The 19,000-nt window shown below is 45.4% G+C and overlaps 1 protein-coding gene across 3 annotated transcripts in view; it reads right to left on the minus strand.

Moving 5' to 3' along the window:
- The window catches only part of LOC123760820 (uncharacterized), a 948,105-nt gene that overhangs the window by 564,631 nt on the left and 364,474 nt on the right, over positions 1 to 19,000 (minus strand). For all 3 annotated transcript variants that reach the window (XM_069328212.1, XM_069328211.1, XM_069328210.1), the window contains exon 4: positions 11,093 to 11,234. In XM_069328212.1, the coding sequence (XP_069184313.1) occupies positions 11,093 to 11,234 (142 nt within the window). The remainder of the gene's footprint in view (positions 1 to 11,092; positions 11,235 to 19,000) is intronic.

Raw genomic sequence — 19,000 nt, forward strand, 5'->3', positions numbered from 1 at the left:
ACTCTACCCACCATGAGAGTAAGGACAAGACAAGAACATATCGATGCCAACACAGAAGACAATGTCCAACATAACAGGCCAATTACACTGGATTAATCTTTGTGTTTAGATAGGAGATGCCTCGTATGGGCCAATAAGCCTTCTGCAGCCCCTATGTTTATCCCTTATGTATCCCCCCATGTTTTTACCTTCATTGTATTATCACCTGACCTAATGCGGGTATAAAATCAACTAGTATTGTAAGATCTGTTCACTTGAGAATGAACCATGGAGGTTCGAAACGTCGTGCAAATTATACAAATAAGTGTAATACACTCTATAGTAAATCACTTCTTTTCTTCACCTTAAAAGTACGAAAATGAGTTTTGGAGAACTCCTATTTCAATTTAGCCCTGATGCTAAGAAAATAGTTAGAGGGATAGAAGCCCTAAACCAGAAAATAATAAATACAGAATATGCGGTCATATTCAATGAAACATATATATATATATATATATATATATATATATATATATATATATATATATATATATATATATATATTATATATATATATACATATGCCAGGACATATTAGCATTAGGAAACATTGCACCTGACTCATGAAGGGAGTCCTTGCTAGTGCTGATCCTGTAGGCTTACTGTGAAACCATACCAAAGACTTTTGAATTTTAGTTTGTTTCTTCGTTGTGCGTTGCTTCATTATAATATCTTTCATGCCCTTTATGTGTCGATAATAATCTGATATGGGGAAATCACCATCCCCCCACCACCCACACCATCCCCCACACCCCCCACACCATGCACCCACACCATCCCCGACACCACCCACACCATCCCCCCACACCATCCCCCACACCATGCACACCATCCCCCCCCACACCACCCCCCATACCCCCCACACCATCCCCCACACCATCCCCCACAGCACCCACCACACCACTCACCACATCACCCACCACACCATCCACCACATCACCCAACACACCATCCACCACACCACCCACCACACCACCCACACCATCCCCCACATCAACCACCACACTACCCACCACACCACTCACACCATCCCCCACATCACCCATCACACCACCCACCACACCACTCACCACACCATCGACACCACCCACACCACCCACCACACCACTCACCACACCACCCACACCATCCCCCACATCACCCACCACACCACCCCCCCGCACCACACCACAGACACCATCCCCCAGCACACCACCCACACCACTCACCACACCACCCACCACACCACCCACACCATCCATGGAGTGTACTGAGGCAGCAGGCTTGGAAGCGTCTCATTCAACTCGCCCGACAAAAAAAATAATAAAAAAAAGGCTAGCTGATTTCATAACCCACTAATATATCCCCCTCACCACTAACACACACCCATTTATTATGCATTCTTCATTTTGAATAAGGAATATGATAGAGCAATGTGTTACAAGCCAATGAAATGGTAAAATTTTCTCTCTTAATTTTGTGAAAAGCATCGAGTATATTATCGAGGCAAACACGTGGCGTGGAGTCAGCAGTCCATAATTGATGGGTTGACAGGTCTCCTCTCACACCTCCAGGAACACCCCCCCCCCCACACCCCACCCCCAATGACTCGAGGAGCGACACACTGGCTCCCGGCCACACACACCACCACCACACAATGCCAAGTCAGCTGTTGTTTTCTACAGAAAACAATAAAACATGTTAATGATTAATAATATATATTAATTCACATAAATTAACATATTTTGGCATAAATACTTTAGAGCTAAGATATAAATTTTTAATACAGAATGGATGAGAGGTCAGCAACCGTCCTCCCCTCTGCCACTCTAACGTGGCCACCCTACACTCTCTACATCACCTCTGCCCCCTCTTTCAAACCAATGCCTCCCTCACCACCACCATCTCCCTTACCACCACTGCCTCCCTCACCACCACCACTTCCTCCCTCACCACCACTGCCTCTCTCACCACCACCACTGCCTCCCTCACCACCACCACCACTGCCTCCCTCACCACCACCACCACTGCCACCCTCTCCAACACCGCCTCCCTCACCACCACCGCCTCCCTCACCACAAACACCTCCCTCACCACCAATGCCTCCCTCACCACCACCACCATTGCCTCCCTCACCACCAGCACTGCCTCCCTCGCCACCACCGCTTCCCTCACCACCAACGCCTCCCTCACCACCAATGCCTCCCTCACCACCACCACTGCTTCCCTCACCGCCACCACTGCCTCCCTCACCACCACCACTGCCTCCCTCACCACCACCACCATCACTCCCTCACCACCACCACTCTCTCACTCACCACCAATGCCTCCCTCACTACCACTGCCTAACTCACCACCACCACTGCCTCCCTCACCACCACCACCACTGCCTCCCTTACCACGACCACCACTGCCTCCCTCACCACCACCACCACTGCTTCCCTCACCACCACCACTCCATCCCTCACCACCAATCCCTCCCTCACCACCACTCCCTCCCTCACCACCGGGAAAGCAAAATATAATTCTGTACAACTGTTTACACTTTGGTGAATAATAGTTGAAGACAGTGGCTGTCATCAACTATGACAGTTCGGTCTCAGTGATTGCTTGTACATTCCTCACAGAGGAACATTCCTTGAACATTCCTTGGACATTCCTCACTTAATCGAATATTTGTATGTTCCACTGAAAATTTGGTACCGAATTCAATTTGTACGGCCCTTCCGGGAATTCGATAGAGCGGGGTTCGTTAGACTGAGGAAGCACTGTATTAGAAGATTTCAACACATTAGCTTGCTATTCATGCATCAGCCTTTAAATTAATTTACAAAGACATGTGTGCCACAAATCAGTGAACGAAAATCATGGAAATTCGGTCATTAACTTGTGTGGACCACTCTGGCTGGCGTTTGGTTCATATGGTTCACTTGTTGTGTGGTCCACTTGTGTGATCCAACTTGTCTTATGAAGGAATTATTTATTGTAATCTGTGATAGAATGAGACAGTTCTTCACCACTCTGTGAACTCTGTCCCAACATCGTAAGCTTGTGGACCACATGTGTGGCTAACATGTGTGGTCCACTTGTGTGGTCCACTTGTGTGATCCAACTTGTCATATGAAGGAATTATTAATTGTAACCTGTGATGGAATGGGAAAGTTTTCCACTAGTCTGTGAACTCTGTCTCGACATCATAAGCAAATCCGATCATCCCCCACTTCAGTGAACCATAAACCGGGTGAGTAAATCCAGTCTGAAAAGTGTGCGAACTAGCCGGAGATTTGTTGAATCGGGGTACGTTGAATCGAGGTTGTACTGTAATAATTGAATCACTAATATGCCCACCATAATTTTGAGTTTAGCGATGGTTCACACATTTGATTATATAAATATATCACACTACACAACAATGAATAATATTACTGCAAAAAACTAAGAAAAAATCAGTCATATTGAATTTATTAGGTAATAATATCTTTGTGGCAACTCCCACAACTGGGGCGGAGCAGACCTCGTCTGGCACCTGCTCTGTCAACCCCTCTTTTTTGCCAGACTTCCCCACCCTATTGTGCCAGAATACAACATCATGTTCAAGATGATACCAGTCTCACAGTCGCACAGCACGAAAAACTTCAGTCCAAAATCGTGCCGCTTTGATGGGATGTATGCCAGTCCCCCCTTGAACAGTACTAGCAATTCATCAATAACCACATTCTGTTCAGGTACAAAATAATCCCTGAACTTCCCTCTCATATCACTGAACACCTACCGTACCTTCCACAGTCTGTCGTTTCTGTCCTCATTAGCATTATTCTCGAAATGCAGGCACCTGAGAATCAAGAGGAACCTATCATGCGACATATACCGGTTGAAAATAGGCGATAGCACTAGGCTGTATTTGCTCCAGGGTTGTGATATTTGCTCCAGGGTTGTGATATTTGCTCCAGGGTTGTGATAATAGCAGGATTGTTGTAAAAATTAGTGCATTAGTAATAATGACAGCTGACTAACACCCAGGTACCTAATTTACTGCTAGGTAACAGGGGCATAGGGTGAAAGAAACTCTGCCCATTGTTTCTCGCCAGCGCCTGGGATCGAACCCAGGACCACAGGATCACAAGTCCCGCGTGCTGTCCGCTCGGCCGACCGGCTCCCGGGGTGGTTCTAGATAGAAAACTGTCACCTGAGGACCACATTAAGAACATTGTGCGAGGAGCCTATGCTACACTTTCTAACCTCAGAATTGCTTTTAAATACATGGATGGAGAAATACTAAAGAAATTATTCACGACTTTTATTAGACCGGTCGGCCGAGCGGACAGCACGCGGGACTTGTGATCCTGTCGTCCTGGGTTCAATCCCAGGCGCCGGCGAGAAACAATGGGCAGAGTTTCTTTCACCCTATGCCCCTGTTACCTAGCAGTAAATTAGGTACCTGGGTGTTAGTCAGCTGTCACGGGCTGCTTCCTGAGGGTGGAGGCCTGGTCGAGGACCGGGCCGCGGGGACACTGAAAGCCCCGAAATCATCTCAAGATAACCTCAAGATAGACCAAAGCTGGAATATGCAGCGGTTGTATGATGCCCATATCTTAAGAAGCACATCAACAAACTGGAAAAGGTGCAACAACATGCCACTAAGTTGCTCCCAGAACTGAAGGACAAGAGCTACGAGGAGAGGTTAGAGGCATTAAATATGCAAAAACTTGAAGATAGAAGAAAAAGAGGCGATATGATCACTGCCTTCAAAATATTAACAGGAATCGATAAAATTGATTGGGAAGAATTCCTGAGACCCGGAACTTCAAGAACAAGAGATCATAGATTTAAACTAACGAAACAAAGCTGCCAGAGAAATATACGAAAATTCACTTTTGTAAATAGAGTGGTAGACGGTTGGAACAAGTTAAGTGAGAAGGTGATGGAGGCCAAAACCATCAGTAATTTCAAAGCATTATATGACAGAGTGCTGGGGAGACGGGATACCACGAGCGTAGCTCTCATCCTGTAACTACACTTAGGTAATTACACTTAGGTAATTACACCTGATGGTCAGGGTGTAATAAATAAGTGTGAAAATCCCAGAGGAGTGATTGGTACTGGTACAGTCAAGCCTGGTGTTCCAGTAAAACTGTCTGCAAATGGTGGAATGTTATCAGTTGACCAAGCTTCACCAGAACGTTTGTGTTTCCTACTTGCAGTGTGTCCACGTGTGCCTGTGGCGGTAGTGGGCTCAAAATCAGCATTCCCCTCTCTTTCGAGTTCAACCTCACCTGCTGTTTCAGTTTCAACAAACTCACTATCTACATCACTGTCACTTTCATCTTTAGCCCTTAAGCTGCTAAGGGGTCCTGAGGACATTTACACCCCTATGTGCAAGAAAAAAAAATTCTAATTTTTTTTTTCGTCTTCTGAACATGTTAATTTGTGTCCCCTGAGCACAGGAAAAATAATAACAAAATTTTATTGTACTTACCAATGACGTAATTGAGCCAACAAGTTGGCCAATGACGTCACAGAGCATGAGTGCTCAAGGGTGATGCGTCAGGGAGCTGTCACTCATAGCCACTCAGGAGGCCGGAGTTGCCGCGAATTTATTTTCGTGGCATTATTTACAGTATCTATGGCACATTTTACAATAATTTTTTTCGCTAGTATTGTTCCAATTATTATCACTAGACGTTGTATTATAATAAAACTGGTATAAACTCACTATGCGCTCACATATTAGTGTCAAAAGTATGCCACAAAATGGTATAGTTTACAGGAAATATACAATGTATTTGCAGTTTTTCAATATAAACACTAAAATTAACTTGACATGTACATTTATTTACAAAAGTATTACACATTTAGTAGTCCTGGAGACTGATATTGTGCGAAACAGTCGATATGGCACAGAGGGACTGCATATGCTTCGTATCATGTTAACATCAATTTATGCTTCTGTGGCCTCATCTTGGTGCTGGAACACACAACGCACCGACACTGGCCTGCTGCACGCGCTCCAGTTGGTGGTAATTTCTTGATTTGGTGTACCAGAAAGGCCTCCCTGTAAGCAAGCCTAGGTGCAGGAGCATGGTGCAATATTGGGTCTCGAATGGGTCTTTGTATGCCAGGGGTGTCTTTGCCAAACTTACCTAGTACCTGTTTCACAACTTGAAAACTAAATGAACTGGAAATATGGTTTTCTACCTGTTTTCATAAGAAACATGTTGTAACTGTTCAGCATTGTTACGTCAATAAGTGGAAAATCATTTTCTTTGTCCACTTCACTGTTTTCTGTACACACTCTACAGCACCCACCATCATGCCACATTTATCAACTAAACGCATGTTGATGTTGTAGTCCATCACACAATCTGGCTTATATATTATTTGCTTTGTTGTTCTGTTCACCTTGCCACTGTTCACCATTGTACCAGGGTGAATGGTGGTCAGCATGTTCACTTCACGTGTCTTTCCATCACACTGAAAGTATTGCACCACTTTTTCTTATCTGGCAATCACCTACTTGTATAGCAGTGTCAAACACAGGCATTTCCCTTCATTTTGGATTTACTGTGCCACACACTCCAGTTTTATTATCAAGCAAGAATTTGATTAGTAAGGGACTGGTATAATAGTTATCTGTGTACGATATGTGGACCTTGTTCAGATATGGTGCAAGCAGTGCCTTCACCACATTACCTGAGAAGCCATGTTGGTCATTAGCAGGAATGTCTACATTTGTAGCGGACTACAGTATCATGTGTAACACCATTCCTGATTCACAGTCACAGAGCACAAAGAATTTGAATCCAAATCGGTGGCGTTTTGAGGGAATATACTGCTTGAAGGCAGCACGTCCTTTGAAAAGCACAAGGAATTCATCAATAACCAGCTTCTGAGCTGGTACGTAGTAATCTCGGAACATTCCAATCAGGTCATTTAGCACGTGCCTCACCCCTCCAAAGCCTATCATCCTGTCTCTCGTCTGCATTATTTGCAAAATGAAGGCACCGTAGAATCAACAGAAATCTGTCGCGGGACATATATATTTCCCGAACAATGGTGTTGGAACAGTGTTGTCTTTGCTCCAATAATGTGATATTATGTGTTTCACACAATGTGTCATCAACATACAAATTGCAAAAAACACATACAGTTCACCTACAGTCATCTCTTTCCAACACTGTAAACGTGAAAATTCTGATACCTCCTCACCTTCAATGAGATCAGCCGCAAATCTGTTCGTTTTGTGAACAATATGTTCCATAAGCGTCTCATTGAAATATGCAGTAAAGAAGTCCATTTCACTCATTTTGTCACCTGTATCAGGAAAAGATCTGTAATTCCCAAATCTCTATTGTCAAAGCCGGGAAATTGTGGAACAAAGTCTCCCCATCACTCCACACAAATAAACTTGCTGTCTTCCAAGAGCCATTAGCTGCACCATGCCGAGGAATCCGGGGACCAGGAGCTGAAGCAGGTCTAGCAACAGTAGGGGCAGGAAAGGTCGATGAGGGAAAAGTATTGGAACATGAGGGGATTTGTTCCTCATTGTTGCCTTATTGTTCCATGCGGCAGGCGCTTGGCTGGGCGGGCAGCTGATGCGGCGAAACTTGTACTGGCACTAGCAGGCGTGGCAAAACTATTCTCCAATTCTACATCACTAAAACCAGAGAATGATTCACCTGTTTCAGACTCGTCGATCATATCATAAACTTGCAATGGAACACATGAACTATGTGCTTGGGTGTGAAGTGGTGTTGAGTGGTGTTGAGTAGTAGCGGGTAACTCTCGTGGCATCCTCAGTCTCGTGGCACCAAATGTTCACCCTCATTATCCGTGGTTTCTATTTCCTCAGGCTGTGTATAGTCCTCATCTATATCCGAGTCGTCAATATCAGATTCGTCAACGTCTTTGAACAATTCATTGGCTATTTTGTCTTTGGTAAAAGACTGTGTGGCGCGGTATGCTGAGCGAGGTCGGACGCTGGGTCGTGATGCACTCGCCATGGTGTCTGGCCCTAACTAAGGCCTGGGAAACAAAGGAGGCCTGCACTAGATGTTTTTTCAAGATGGCGTCTGTTTACAATCGCCCCTGGCTACGGTATGAGTGACCCCTTTACACCGTGGGACATTTGAATCGTGCCTGGCACCCTTTGGTGTACATATACGCCATGCGCACGGTGGGACATGTTATTCATGGCGTATATATATATGCCATGCGCAGTTTAAGCATTAAAATCAGAAAAACTGCCAGCTATAGCCTGTATTTTTGTTGGGGTTAGTTTAACAGCCCTGTAGTTTTGGCAAACCATGATGCCACATGGGCCCTAACAGAAAATGGAAAGACATTGGCACAAACTTTAAACCATGTCCCAAAATGATCGAATAAAAAATGTAATTTTAACATATATATTAAAATCAGACGTCATAGACATCCCTCCCAAACATCTGCAGAGTTAATTATGAACATCATGTATGTCCCTCCCGAACGAAAGTGTTAATGACTTATTGTCCCTATCAACTACCATAAGGAATTTTCTGCTTAGTTTTTGACTTGCACTCTTAACTTACTCTATTATTTATTTCTAGATTCTCATTCCCATATTACAATAAAAATTCACAGTTTGTCACTTAGGAAGACACTAAGCCTGGAGTCCATACCTAGTTAAACATAAGACAAAGTTTGAGAAGATTTAGCAGTATGCTATCAGGCTCATCCCGGAACTGAGAGGAATGAGCTACGAGGAAAGGCTAATGAAGCTGAACCTCACGTCCCTGGAAAACAGAAGAGTAAGGGGAGACATGATAACCACCTACAAAATTCTCAGGGAATTGACAGGGTGGACAAAGACAAATTCTTCAGCACGGGTGGAACATGAACAAGGGGACATAGGTGGAAACTTAGTACCCATATGAGCCACAGAGACGTTAGAAAGAATTTTTTTCAGTGTCAAAGTAGTTAATAAATAGAATTCACTAGAAAGTGATATGGTGGAGGCTGACTCCATACACAGTTTCAAATGTAGATATGATAGAGCCCGGTAGCCTCAGGAATCTGTACACCAGTTGATTGACAGTTGAGAGGCGGGACCAAAGAGACAAAGCTCAACCCCCGCAAGCACAATTAGGTGAGTATTAACCCTGGTCACCTTCTGGCTAGTGTATACACATTCTAGGGTATTGCCTCATTTTGGAACTCTGTTATATATTTCCAATTTTCCACATGGCAAATTTTCCTACATTTCAACTTTCATGTGTTGTGTTACACTTCACTGTATCACTGTACTTATACACTAAGCGGGCGGTTCTAGTAAACTGAGGCAGGTCTGCCCGCGTGACCAGGAACCATGCACTTGGTTGACCCGAACATGTATCAACGAATATCGTTAGTCGACGACACTATCGTAAATCAAGTCACATTTTCTGATCAAATTTATATCATAAATAAAAATTATCGTAAATTGGGGCAATCGTAAGTCGAGGTGTCTCTGTATATCTATAACTAGAATTTCAACTTCGAGTCTGATAAAAAAATCCAGTTTCTGACCGATTCTCACCATTTTACATATAGTGTGCACAGCTGTTTGTTCTATAATCCCTATAAAATAGATTTTTCATAAACCCTGAACGTTTGGAGTTATAAATTTTTTTGTCTAAATTTGCTGCATATTTCAAATGCCATATTGACAATTTTTTTTTACAGTAAACTATACTGAAAACCTATATTCTAATATGATGAAAATGAAGATCCTATGCTATTCTGAGAGCATAAAACACCAAAAGAACAGTTGGTGACATTTTATATTTTTTAATCTGATATGAAAATCTAAAGTTTTCAATATTCAATTTTAAAAATATTTTTGATTATCTTGTTTTTCAAGTTACATTGGTGATCATTTTGACAATGTTGGAGCATTTCCTAGTTTATTATGCACAAAAAATTGGAAAATGGTTGAGCAAACTTGAGAAACTGATGTCCAATCATATATGTATGTTTTGTGCCATTTAAGGGTTAAGGGATATACAGTACATGATGTATACTATACAGGCAATTAAACCAAAATTGAATATATACAATATAGCAAGTAAATTATATAAACAATTTACTCGCTCCAACCTCAATAGCTAAATGAGAGAAGCAAACCTCTCATTAGCAATAATGACATCAATCAAATCTTTTCCCTAATTACAGGTAACATTTCTTCCATCCTATTGGAAGAAGCTGAGGTGTAGTCCAATAATATAAGCAATCGAGAAGTGATTAATAAGCAGTATAATTTCCACGGTGATTTGGTTAACTTTAGTAAAGACACTTCGGAGTTAACACACCTCTTCAACCTCAAGAATGTAGCACTCAGCATATGCAGTTCTAATCGACCCCAAGACACACAAGCTTCGACACTGAGCAAACAGCAGACTACGACCTCATCGAGCTACCATGCTCATCGAGTTTAGACACCACTTCATCGAGTTTAGACACTCACCACCTCATCGAGTTTAGACACATCGTTTCCCATCAAGTCGCCACGCTTTCCCGCATTGAGCTCAGTGACTCCAGCCTCACTCAGCTCTCTGCTCTGCTCCAAGCTCCATTTGAACGTCTACGACAATGCCAACAACTATTATAATCAAGACTACTAAATAAATATATAACCCACTAAACACTGTGTATCTAATCTACCCAACAACATCAACATAATCATACGTTACAACAATAATTACCGTTCAAGGGTTAAAAATGTCAAAACTAAATAATAGACGAAAAAGAGATGATATGATCACTATGTACAAAATAGTAATGGGAATTGACAAAACAATAGGGAAGAATTCCTGAGACCTGGAACTTCAAGAACAAGAGAACATAGCTTTAAACTCACTAAACAAAGCGGCCGAAGAAATCTGAGAAAATTCCCTTTTGCAGAGTGGTAGACAGTTGGAACTAGTAATGTGAGAAGGTGGTAGCCAAAACTGTCTCTAGTTTCAAAATGTTATATGATAAAGGGTGCTGGGAAGATGGGAAACCACAAGCATAGCTTTCATCCTGTAATTACACTTAAGTAACGACAAAATTATAAACTTACCTGTCTTTAAAAAGGAACTTTTCCCCAGAGGAGTGAACACAAACCCCCTTGGAGGAGAACTCTGTTCTTGTGATTGAGATGATGTCCCTGACACCACTTTGGAACCATCCACCTCTCCACTGGCTGGGCAGATCACACATTCCTGAAATAAGTAATATTTCCAGTGAGTTTTACAAACTTCTCGTACACACACACACACACAAATGACAGATATTGTCACACAAAGATGAAATTGGCTGAAATTTGTTTAAATGAATTAATATTCCCCAAGGGCTACATTACTTGTGTTTGAAAACCCGACATCATTTAATAATATTACATACAATATGCAGATAATATTGCTGCCATTGTATACATAAGTTAACCCATAGAAAATGTAGCTTGTAGTGAAATTTTCCATCAATAGAAAACAGGATATCATTGCCACATAGTACTATAAATTCACCAGCTATTCTGATGGGAATTATTCTTAAATACATCAGCCTTTGGACTTTTAATATCATAAAAACATCTCAGTTGAGTTAACTTAATTATCAGTATCAAAATAAAGTAAATGTGACCCTTCTATCACTTATTGACATTGGACAAGGAGAGCCAAGGCGTCAGTGGTGAGGAGGGTCAGCCATTGTTTGTTTAAACCAGAGTCGCTGGAGCGAGTTCAGCTCCTATAATTTCTCTTGGACGAAGTGTTATGGAGATCAAAGTGTTCTACCATCATCAACACGCTGTCAACAACCACAAGGGAAGTGTCTTTCCGAAACCCGTTTATCTAATCATTTCTGGCCAGTTAATGTTAGGTAGATATTGGGCGAACTGGTTAGAACACAAACAATCGACTCAACCCAAGTAATTAAGCCTTGGTCCTTATCTTACCTAATATACAGTGTTTTCTCTGATATAGCTGTCATATATTAGGATTCCGGCTTTACAGCTAGCACCCTTTGACAGGAACAAGAAGAGGATGCAAATTAATCTTGGTACATCAGTTACTATGGGTGATAGAAGCTAGCCTCACACGAGGATAATTTGGTGTCTACATCCTAGTTATATCTGGTGGACTAAGCCTGCTGTACAATAAGATAAGGCACCTCCAATTTATCCACTCAATTTAACGGCCTATATGGGGCTGTACCCTGGTCGTTATTTCCGGAGTTCTGGTATTTCCGAAGTTAAGATGTCGGTAATTTTTCAAGTAACATTCAGGTAGTTGTCTCCACTCGACTATCCGGACTATATGGGAAGGACCCCCAGCCGGATTATCACATGTTCCGGATAATAGTACTTTTCACCTCTGAGTCCAAAAGGGACCATTTCCGACAATTTTTATACCACATGCATGATTTGAATTGACACACTAATTAGTGTGTGGGGCTGGTGCATGGGTGGTTAGCTGCCTAGCTGGTAGGTGGGCAGGGAAAGTGGGTGGGCAGGGAAAGTGGGTGGGCAGGCAAGTGGGTGGGTGGGCAGGCAGGGATTGGTGGGTTCAGGCAGGTGGGTTTTGGATGAGTGGATGGCAGGTAGATGGGCTTGGTGGGTGAACAGGTTCGAGCAGGCAGGTGGGTGAGTGGGTAAGTAGGCAGGTGGGTGAATAGGTGGGTGGGTGCATTGACAGGTGGGTAAGTGGGCATGCAGGCATGTGGGTAAACAGGTGGGTGGGCAGGGAAGTGGGTGAACAGGTGGGTTAAGCAGGCAGGTGGGTGTGCAGGTAGGTGGGTGAACAGGTGGGTGGATGGATTGACAGGTGGGTAAGTGGGCGTGCAGGCAGGTGGGTGGGCAGGGAAGTGGGTAAATAGGTGGGTGGGTGAACAGGTGGGTAAATGGGTGTGCAGCCAAGTGGGTAAACAGGTGGGTGGGCAGGGAAGTGGGTAAACAGGTGGGTGGGCAGGGAAGTGGGTGGGCAGGGAAGTGGGTGAACAGGTGGGTGGGTAGGGAAGTGGGTGGGCAGGGAAGTGGGTGAACAGGTGGGTGGGCAGGGAAGTGGGTGAACAGGTGGGCAAGTGGGTGTGCAGGCAGGTGGGTGGGCAGGGAAGTGGGTGAACAGGTGGGGTAAACAGGTGGGTGGGTAAACAGGTGGGTGGGCAGGGAAGTGGGTGAACAGATGGGTAAACAGGTGGGTGGGTAAACAGGTGGGTGGGCAGGGAAGTGGGTGAACAGGTGGGTGGGCAGGAAAGTGGGTGAACAGGTGGGTGGGCAGGGAAGTGGGTGAACAGGTGGGTAAGTGGCGAGACTGGACGACACGTGTTATCTCCTGCCTGGTCAACCCCCCCTCCCCCACCTCACGCCAGCCTTCCCATCTCCCCTCCACATGTGTCGATAGACACGTGGGTGTTGACACGCTGTACGATGCGCCGTAAGTTCTGTTAAATCCCATTTTATTTTATTGTAAATATTTAAATGAATAAATAGTAAACCAAATACTGTACTGTACTGTTCATCTATTATAGTGTTATTTAATTAATATTCGGAACTAGCTCTCCACAGCAATAAGAAAACAATATAATTCTTGCAACACCGCCAACGCCACCTTTGTTAGGCTTAAGCGAGTCCCATACACACCACAATAGTTTTTCCTCCTTCCGTGACCAACTCCCTCCCTTCCTGACCAACTCCCTCCCTCCCTTCCTGACCAACTCCCTTCCTGACCAACTCCCTCCCTCCCTTCCTGACCAACTCCCTCCCTCCCTTCCTGACCAACTCCCTTCCTCCCTTCCTGACCAACTCCCTTCCTCCCTTCCTGACTAACTCCCTCCCTCCCTTCCTGACCAACTCCCTCCCTCCCTTCCTGACCAACTCCCTCCCTCCCTTCCTGACCAACTCCCTCCCTCCCTGACCAACTCCCTCCCTCCCTCCCTGACCAACTCCCTCCCTTGCCAACTCCCTCCCTCCCTCCCTTCCTGACCAACTCCCTTCCTGACCAACTCCCTTCCTCCCTGACCAACTCCCTCCCTCCCTTCCTGACCAACTCCCTCCCTCCCTCCCTGACCAACTCCCTCCCTCCCTCGCCAACGCCCTCTCTCCTCCCTAACCAACTCCCTTCCTCCCTTCCTGACCAACTCCCTTCCTCCCTTCCTGACCAACTCCCTCCCTCCCTTCCTGACCAACTCCCTCCCTCCCTTCCTGACCAACTCCCTCCCTCCCTTCCTGACCAACTCCCTCCCTCCCTTCCTGACCAACTCCCTCCCTCCCTTCCTGACCAACTCCCTCTCTCCCTTCCTGACCAACTCCCTCCCTCCCTTCCTGACCAACTCCCTCCCTCCCTTCCTGACCAACTCCCTCCCTCCCTTCCTGACCAACTCCCTCCCTTCCTGACCAACTCCCTCCCTCTCTTCCTGACCAACTCCCTCCATCAATCACTGCCTCCCATCCCTCCCTCAAGGCCTTGGAGGTCGGTGGCCTGTTGCCACATGAGGGGCCGCCGATGCCAAAACAAACTCAATACCGACCTTCGGTAATATCGACCGCCAGACTGGTATATGAGGGTCCAGATACCGATCTCCCAAACCGGTCGTTATTACCGGCAGATCAGTATAAAAGAGGCCGTTAAATTGAGTGGATACTGTATATGTAGTTTAATACTGTAGTTTGATTGGCTGCATATATATAAATTTAATATAAACACCCCCCTAATGTGTAAGGATCGATTTGTGAGATTATTGTAGAAATACAGTCCACTTAACATCATACCAATTGCTATCGAAATATATAAATTAACGTAATATAAATTCTAAATAAATTCAAATAAATTAAATATAAACCTCACAGGTCGGTTCCCACATTATATAGTCATCTTTGAGCCGGATGACGGATCATTTGGTCATCTTTGTACCAGATGAACCAGTTAACCAGTGGATTCATTAAATATACTGATATTAGTGTGATTTATACAAATAACAATACAAAGCCAGTCAAAAACTGGCAGCGTAGCCTCGAGCGAACTCACGAGCCCCTCAGCTCAGTTCAGTCTCATCAGCGGTTTCATGGTCACCCACCGATTTGGTGGGATGTTATTCTGTGAAATGACAGTGCTTATTTTAAAGCCAGCCAGATTAGTGGCTGTGTCCTCGCAAGATTATTGACGGATTTTGTGGTGTTAATTTTGCGAGAGATTATCCACGAATTTTGTGTTAATTTCGTGAGGTCACTAATAATATTTAATACTTCTAGATAATATTAGAAGTTTCATAGAGGCTGATTAAGAGGCTATCATCAATAATTGTGTATATTATTTCTCCAAAATAGAGAATTATTTAATATATATTGCACCAGTGTTCTCAATATAATATTTACTAATTGCCAACCCACAACAGGGTAGGATATACATTGACTAGTGTTTATAGATAACCTAGTCCCCTATTACCATTGACTAGTTGAACTATTTATTGTTCATCCTAGTCCCATTTATTACCATAGTCTAGTTGTACTACATTGAACAACCTAGCACCATTAATGTATGGTGCAGACCCTATTTTGGGTGTAATTGTTACAAGCTCGAGTTAAGTTGTGTACATATAGTAATTTACTTATGATCATTACACCTTTGAGTGATTAATTAGTGTCTATACCATCTTAGGGTAATAATTGAGGAGCTAACCTAAAGGTACTTCCAGTGACACTGGTTTATCACTCAAATCATTAGTGTGTATGATTATATATATATATATATATATATATAATATATATATATATATATATATATATATATATAAAGGATGGGAAGCTGCCCTTTCTAGATGTAACAGTCATGGAAAAGAGCGGAGGTTTCCACACTGCAGTCTACACTAAGGAAACGAACATAGGAATGTGCCTAAATGCCAAAAGTGACTGCCCAGATAGGTACAAGAGGAGTGTTGTTAACGCATATGTCGACCGTGCTCTCAGCCACAGCTCAGAATGGAAGCAAGTCGACGAAGAACTCTGTAGGGTAAGGCAGGTCCTAGTCAACAACGGCTTCTCCAATGGTTTCGTCGAAGACATCATAAGAAGGAAAGTGAAACGCCATGCAACCTCTGAAGAGACAACCAACACAACACCTATACCCCCTATTAGACTATTTTACAGGAACTTCTTTTCCACAGCTCATAAAACGGAGGAAAGGGTCCTGAAAGATATTGTTAATAGAAACGTTATCCCTACAGACAAAAATCAGAGGATACAACTGACGATTTACTATAAAACCAGAAAAACGGCCAGCCTACTCATGAGAAACTCTCCAGACACAAAACAGAACGCTTTAAAAGAGACCAACGTCGTCTATGCCTTCAAATGCCCTCTTGGAGACTGTAAGCTCCAAAAAACCCAGTATATAGGCAAGACAACAACATCTCTTTCTAGGCGTTTAACGATGCATAAGCAACAGGGCTCCATTAAGGAACATATAATCTCTTCCCACAACCAAACCATCGCCAGAGAAATCCTAGTAAACAACACAGAAATCATCGATAGATACAGCGATAGCAGGCGGTTTGACGTTTGCGAGGCACTACACATCAAGAAGTCAACACCAGCAATCAACAGCCAATTAATGCACAACTATATTCTACCCACCTCAAGACTCCGCTCCAATATAGAAGCATCAAGAAATATGGACCAATAGGCTTTCTACAATCACATCTATTCAATACCCATTGTTTCGTGTTCTGTCTTGTGTTGATGAAATTAATACCTTATTAAATACCACCTCACCCCATCCACCTCACTCAAATGTAGATATAAAAAAATCGGAGATGTGTAAGTTCTATTCAGTTGTGTATGTTTAAACTAAAGTCTTTGAAAATGCGATAAGTTTTACGAAACGCACTCAAGTGTCGCGTCAGACTAGAAATAAAAATGAATTTTGGAGAATTGATTTTTGAAATTACCACCAACAGTGAAAAGAAATGTACGAAAGATTGAGAAAATTTGTGTTAGAATTATTAATCTTACTTTTTCGGTCATATTTAATAATACAGAGCACCACTTGGTTTCCGAACCCCTTGGGGACGAGACCCAGTCGGTTAACATGTAAGTTCGTATACGAGAAATAGAGGGGAAAAAATAAACTAGAAATGTAAAAAGAAATTTTTCCGAAAAAATTTACGAAAAAACTCTAGGGGAAAAAATCGACAGGTTCATAGCGTAAATGCGACTGTGTTTTGTTTGTACTCACCAATAAGTGAAGTCCTGATCCGCTTTATAAAAGTCCTTAATTGTTCCTAACTGATTATTAAGACGTCTGGCAAACATCCTCTGGATGTTTCCTGCCAGCCTGCAGGCACATCCTGCCTAAAATATACGATGATGTACTGTACATTTAAGAAACAAATCTGGGTCACAGGTCTGTGGAGTGTGGTTAGGCTTACGGAGTCAGCCGGTCCCTCCCCCACCACCGATACACCTCCCCCTCTCCCCCCACCCCAAACCCATACACACACACACACACTCAAAGGTCACGTGGTTCATGGTTCACTTCAACACCCATATATCGCTTCCTGCCTGCCTGCCTCCTTCCCAGCCTGCAAGCCTGCCTGCCTGCCTGCCTCCTTCCCAGCCTGCAAGCCTGCCTGCCTGCCTGCCTCCTTCCCAGCCTGCAAGCCTGCCTGCCTGCCTGCCTCCTTCCCAGCCTGCAAGCCTGCCTGCCTGCCTGCCTCCTTCCCAGCCTGCAAGCCTGCCTGCCTGCCTGCCTCCTTCCCAGCCTGCAAGTCTGCCTGCCTGCCTGCCTCCTTCCCAGCCTGCAAGCCTGCCTGCCTGCCTGCCTCCTTCCCAGCCTGCAAGCCTGCCTGCCTGCCTGCCTGCCTCCTTCCCAGCCTGCAAGCCTGCCTGCCTGCCTGCCTCCTTCCCAGCCTGCAAGCCTGCCTGCCTGCCTGCCTCCTTCCCAGCCTGCAAGCCTGCCTGCCTGCCTGCCTCCTTCCCAGCCTGCAAGTCTGCCTGCCTGCCTGCCTCCTTCCCAGCCTGCAAGCCTGCCTGCCTGCCTGCCTCCTTCCCAGCCTGCAAGCCTGCCTGCCTGCCTGCCTGCCTCCTTCCCAGCCTGCAAGCCTGCCTGCCTCCTTCCCAGCCTGCAAGCCTGCCTGCCTCCTTCCCAGCCTGCAAGCCTGCCTGCCTGCCTGCCTCCTTCCCAGCCTGCAAGCCTGCCTGCCTGCCTGCCTCCTTCCCAGCCTGCCTGCCTGCCTGCCCCCTTCCCAGCCTGCAAGCCTGCCTGCCTGCCTGCCTCCTTCCCAGCCTGCCTGCCTGCCTGCCTCCTTCCCAGCCTGCAAGCCTGCCTGCCTGCCTGCCTCCTTCCCAGCCTGCAAGCCTGCCTGTGCCTGCCTCCTTCCCAGCCTGCAAGCCTGCCTGCCTGCCTGCCTCCTTCCCAGCCTGCAAGCCTGCCTGCCTGCCTGCCTCCTTCCCAGCCTGCAAGCCTGCCTGCCTGCCTGCCTCCTTCCCAGCCTGCCTGCCTGCCTGCCTCCTTCCCAGCCTGCAAGCCTGCCTGCCTGCCTGCCTCCTTCCCAGCCTGCCTGCCTCCTTCCCAGCCTGCAAGCCTGCCTGCCTGCCTGCCTCCTTCCCAGCCTGCAAGCCTGCCTGCCTGCCTGCCTCCTTCCCAGCCTGCAAGCCTGCCTGTCTGCCTGCCTCCTTCCCAGCCTGCAAGCCTGCCTGCCTGCCTGCCTCCTTCCCAGCCTGCAAGCCTGCCTGCCTCCTTCCCAGCTTGCAAGCCTGCCTGCCTGCCTGCCTCCTTCCCAGCCTGCCTGCCTGCCTGCCTCCTTCCCAGCCTGCCAGCCTGCTTCCTTTCCAGCCAGCCTGCCTCCCTCCCTGCCATCATGCTAACGGGTAGTGTGTGTTAGGCTTATCTTCGGGAATGAGCCGGTCTCGCCCCCACCACCAACAAACCACCCGCCCCCCTACATCCCATCTCTCAAGGTCACGCGGTTCAACCGCGTGACTACCACTCACTCCCTG

Source organism: Procambarus clarkii, chromosome 21, assembly GCF_040958095.1.
Source record: "Procambarus clarkii isolate CNS0578487 chromosome 21, FALCON_Pclarkii_2.0, whole genome shotgun sequence".
NCBI classification, from domain to species: domain Eukaryota; kingdom Metazoa; phylum Arthropoda; class Malacostraca; order Decapoda; family Cambaridae; genus Procambarus; species Procambarus clarkii.